Source organism: Notothenia coriiceps, unplaced genomic scaffold (assembly GCF_000735185.1).
Source record: "Notothenia coriiceps isolate Sejong01 unplaced genomic scaffold, NC01 NC01_scaffold00012106, whole genome shotgun sequence".
NCBI lineage: Eukaryota > Metazoa > Chordata > Actinopteri > Perciformes > Nototheniidae > Notothenia > Notothenia coriiceps.
The window spans coordinates 1-2,896 of record NW_011344807.1 but is presented as its reverse complement, the minus strand read 5'-3'; the positions used below and the strand labels follow the sequence as shown (position 1 = coordinate 2,896).

General features: G+C 45.6%; 1 protein-coding gene across 1 annotated transcript; it reads right to left on the bottom strand.

Moving 5' to 3' along the window:
- Positions 1 to 1,110: 1,110 nt before the first annotated feature.
- Positions 1,111 to 2,447, bottom strand: LOC104947165 (calpain-2 catalytic subunit-like; the record flags this gene model as incomplete). The annotated part of the gene is made up of 3 exons (XM_010773127.1): positions 2,138 to 2,447; positions 1,417 to 1,486; positions 1,111 to 1,229 (listed from the first exon to the last, which is right to left on the bottom strand). Coding segments are annotated over exons 1-3 (423 nt in total), but the record flags the coding sequence as incomplete, so codon positions are not given.
- Between the last annotated feature and the right edge of the window lie 449 nt (positions 2,448 to 2,896).

Below are 2,896 nucleotides of genomic sequence, written 5' to 3'. Positions count from 1 at the left end.
TCTGCCTATACCTGTGTACTCTCATGTTCCGATTAACCCAGCTTCCCCAAATTTCTTTCTTTTTGGTGTCTATATACGCCGGGATCCGGAGTCATGGATGATCCTGCGGTCCTGTGTCATGGATCGCGAGTCCTGGATCTTGAGTCGTGGCTGTGGTCCTGGATCATAAGCCCTCGATGGATATCCTCGTGGATTCATCTTCCTATTATACACACATGTATTTCCAAACATTTGGACTACCTATGTTGCAAATGTATTATCTTTTCAATTTACACACGGCATCTATTGCACGTCTGTCCGTCCTGGGAGAGGGATCCCTCCTCTGTTGCTCTCCCTGAGGTTTCTCCCATGTTCCCCTTTAAACTGTGGGCTTTTCTCTGGAAGTGTTTCCTTGTACGATGTGAGGGTCTAAGGACAGAGGGTCTAAGGACAGAGGGTCTAAGGACAGAGGGTCTAAGGACAGAGGGTCTAAGGACAGAGGGTGTCGTATTGTCATACTGATATTCTGTACAAACTGTGAAGTCCATTGAGACAAATGTAACATTTGTGATATTGGGCTATATAAATAAACATTGATTGATTGATTGAACATACACATTAATGCAGCAGCAATATTAATAGAGAAACATCAGACTTAATAGTAAAACACTGCAAGGGAACATGTTTATTGCACCAGGACTTTTACTGCGACAACATTGACTTGCCTGTGAATAAAAAATAAACCATAGTGTTGGTGATCTACAGTGTTTTCATTCTTCTTTGAACACCAACAAGACCGCTAACACCCTATTTCAACAATCACACTGCGTGTCATTGACATAATTAATAGATAGTTTAGCTTCTCACCATCATTTGCTGTGGCCAACTGATGTTAACGATCGTAACTGAAAGGCTGCCTGCCAAACGTAAACATTCAGCCACGTGACATTCAGCCAAACTCTCGCGAGAGTTTTACACTAGACGGATCCTTTTACACTAGACGGATCCTTTCTAGCCATAACCCTGCCACAGCTGTAAGAGAGACTCATGACGTCACTTCCTGTCAAGGCCTCGCCCACTCCCCAAATAGTTTGATGTTTAAATTAGTTTTCTTGATAAATAAATGATTACCTGGAAGTGGAATATCCCGGCGTACTGCGAGCTGAAGCTCTGTCCGGGAGGTACCACTCTGTCCAAAATCTGGGGGTCCAGAGTCAGAGAGGCCAAGGCCGCCAGCAGCCAGCAGTCACCTGACAGACACAGTGCAGGGCACACAGCTCTATCAGAGAGTGAGTGTGTGTGTGTGTGTGTGTGTGTCTGAGTGTGAGTGTGTGTGTGTGTGTGTGTGTTTGTGTGTGTGAGTGTGTTTGTGTGTGCGTGTGTGGCGGTGTGTGTGTGTGTGTGTGTGTGTGTGTTTGTGTGAATGTGTTTTCTCACCCAGCGCTCCCTGACAGATGTCCGTTCTTTTCGCTCCATCAACGATAAATTGAGGATGTGAACTCAGCTCCTGATTGGACGAGAGAGCAGGTGATTAAAGATGATGAGGATAATGATCACCTTCATCTTTAACAAGGTGACAATATTTTATATAACGATGAAACTGTGCAGTTTATCTGCGGTGCGTTCACAGGCGTCTCGTTAATGATTCACAGACTGAGTCACAGTTTGTATTTCATTAGCAGGAGCTGCTGTAATCTTATCTTTAATATCAAACAATGCGTCCCTGCCCTACAGCTGCAGGTGGATGGATACGCTGTTTATCAAATAAGTAGATCCTACTCTTACTGAAAAAGAACTCCCAACACATGGATCAAACTGGCCGTTTATGAGTTAAAGTTATCTGTGATGTTACAGAACGAGAGTAAGCAGTTTCCTGAGGGTCCAACACCGAAATCTACTGAGCAGAATCCGTCCAGGAAAAAACACACACATGTATTTTATAAAATAAACGTCAGTTTCTTTGAATAAATACTAATCTAACTCGGGACCGCAGACCATCTCAGTAGAGACCCCTTTAGCAGACCGCCTCAGTAGAGACCCCTTTAGCAGACCACCTCAGTAGAGACCCCTTTAGCAGACCACCTCAGTAGAGACCCCTTTAGCAGACCGCTTCAGTAGAGACCCCTTAAGCAGAGCGCCTCACACCCCCTCAGCTCACCGTAGGTCTCTTCCACTCGATGCCTCTGGTTTTGGAGGAGTACCGACCCAGAGTGTTGAACCCCAGAGACTCGCAGTCTGCAGGGAAGACCGGGTCACAGAACAGCTCTCCACTATTCAGACTCTCAGCCCGCAGCTGCTGGAAGTCCTGTTGCTGGAACCGGACCGCCTTCAGACTGCCCTCCTCCTCCTCCCGGGTCTGCAACCGGGCCAGATCTGCTGCTGTGCTCGCCATCTGGGAGGGACCAGTACAACCCAGGTCTACAGAGAGTCTAGAGTCTACAGAGAGTCTATAGAGAGTCTATCGAGAGTCTACAGAGAGTCTATAGAGAGTCGACAGAGAGTCTACAGAGAGTCTACAGAGACTCAATAGAGAGTCTATAGAGAGTCTACAGAGAGTCTATAGAGAGTCTACAGAGAGTCTATAGAGAGTCTACAGAGAGTCTACATAGAGTCTAGAGTCTACAGAGTGTCTACAGAGAGTCTCCAGAGAGTCTCCAGAGAGTCTGCAGAGAGTCTAGAGCAGGGGTTTTCAAAGTGTGGGTAGGTGAGCCTCCCCTCAGAGAACATAAGAACAGCCGCGCCCCCCCTCCCAATTATTATTGCTGTTATTATTATTATTATTATTATTATTATTATTGTTGTTGTTGCTATAATGCAGGGGTATTCAATTGCATTTCAAAGAGGTCCAGTAAGAGAAAATGTAATTAAATGCTCTGTTTTCGCTGTCTACCTTCCGCCATTTGAAATTACTCCGACT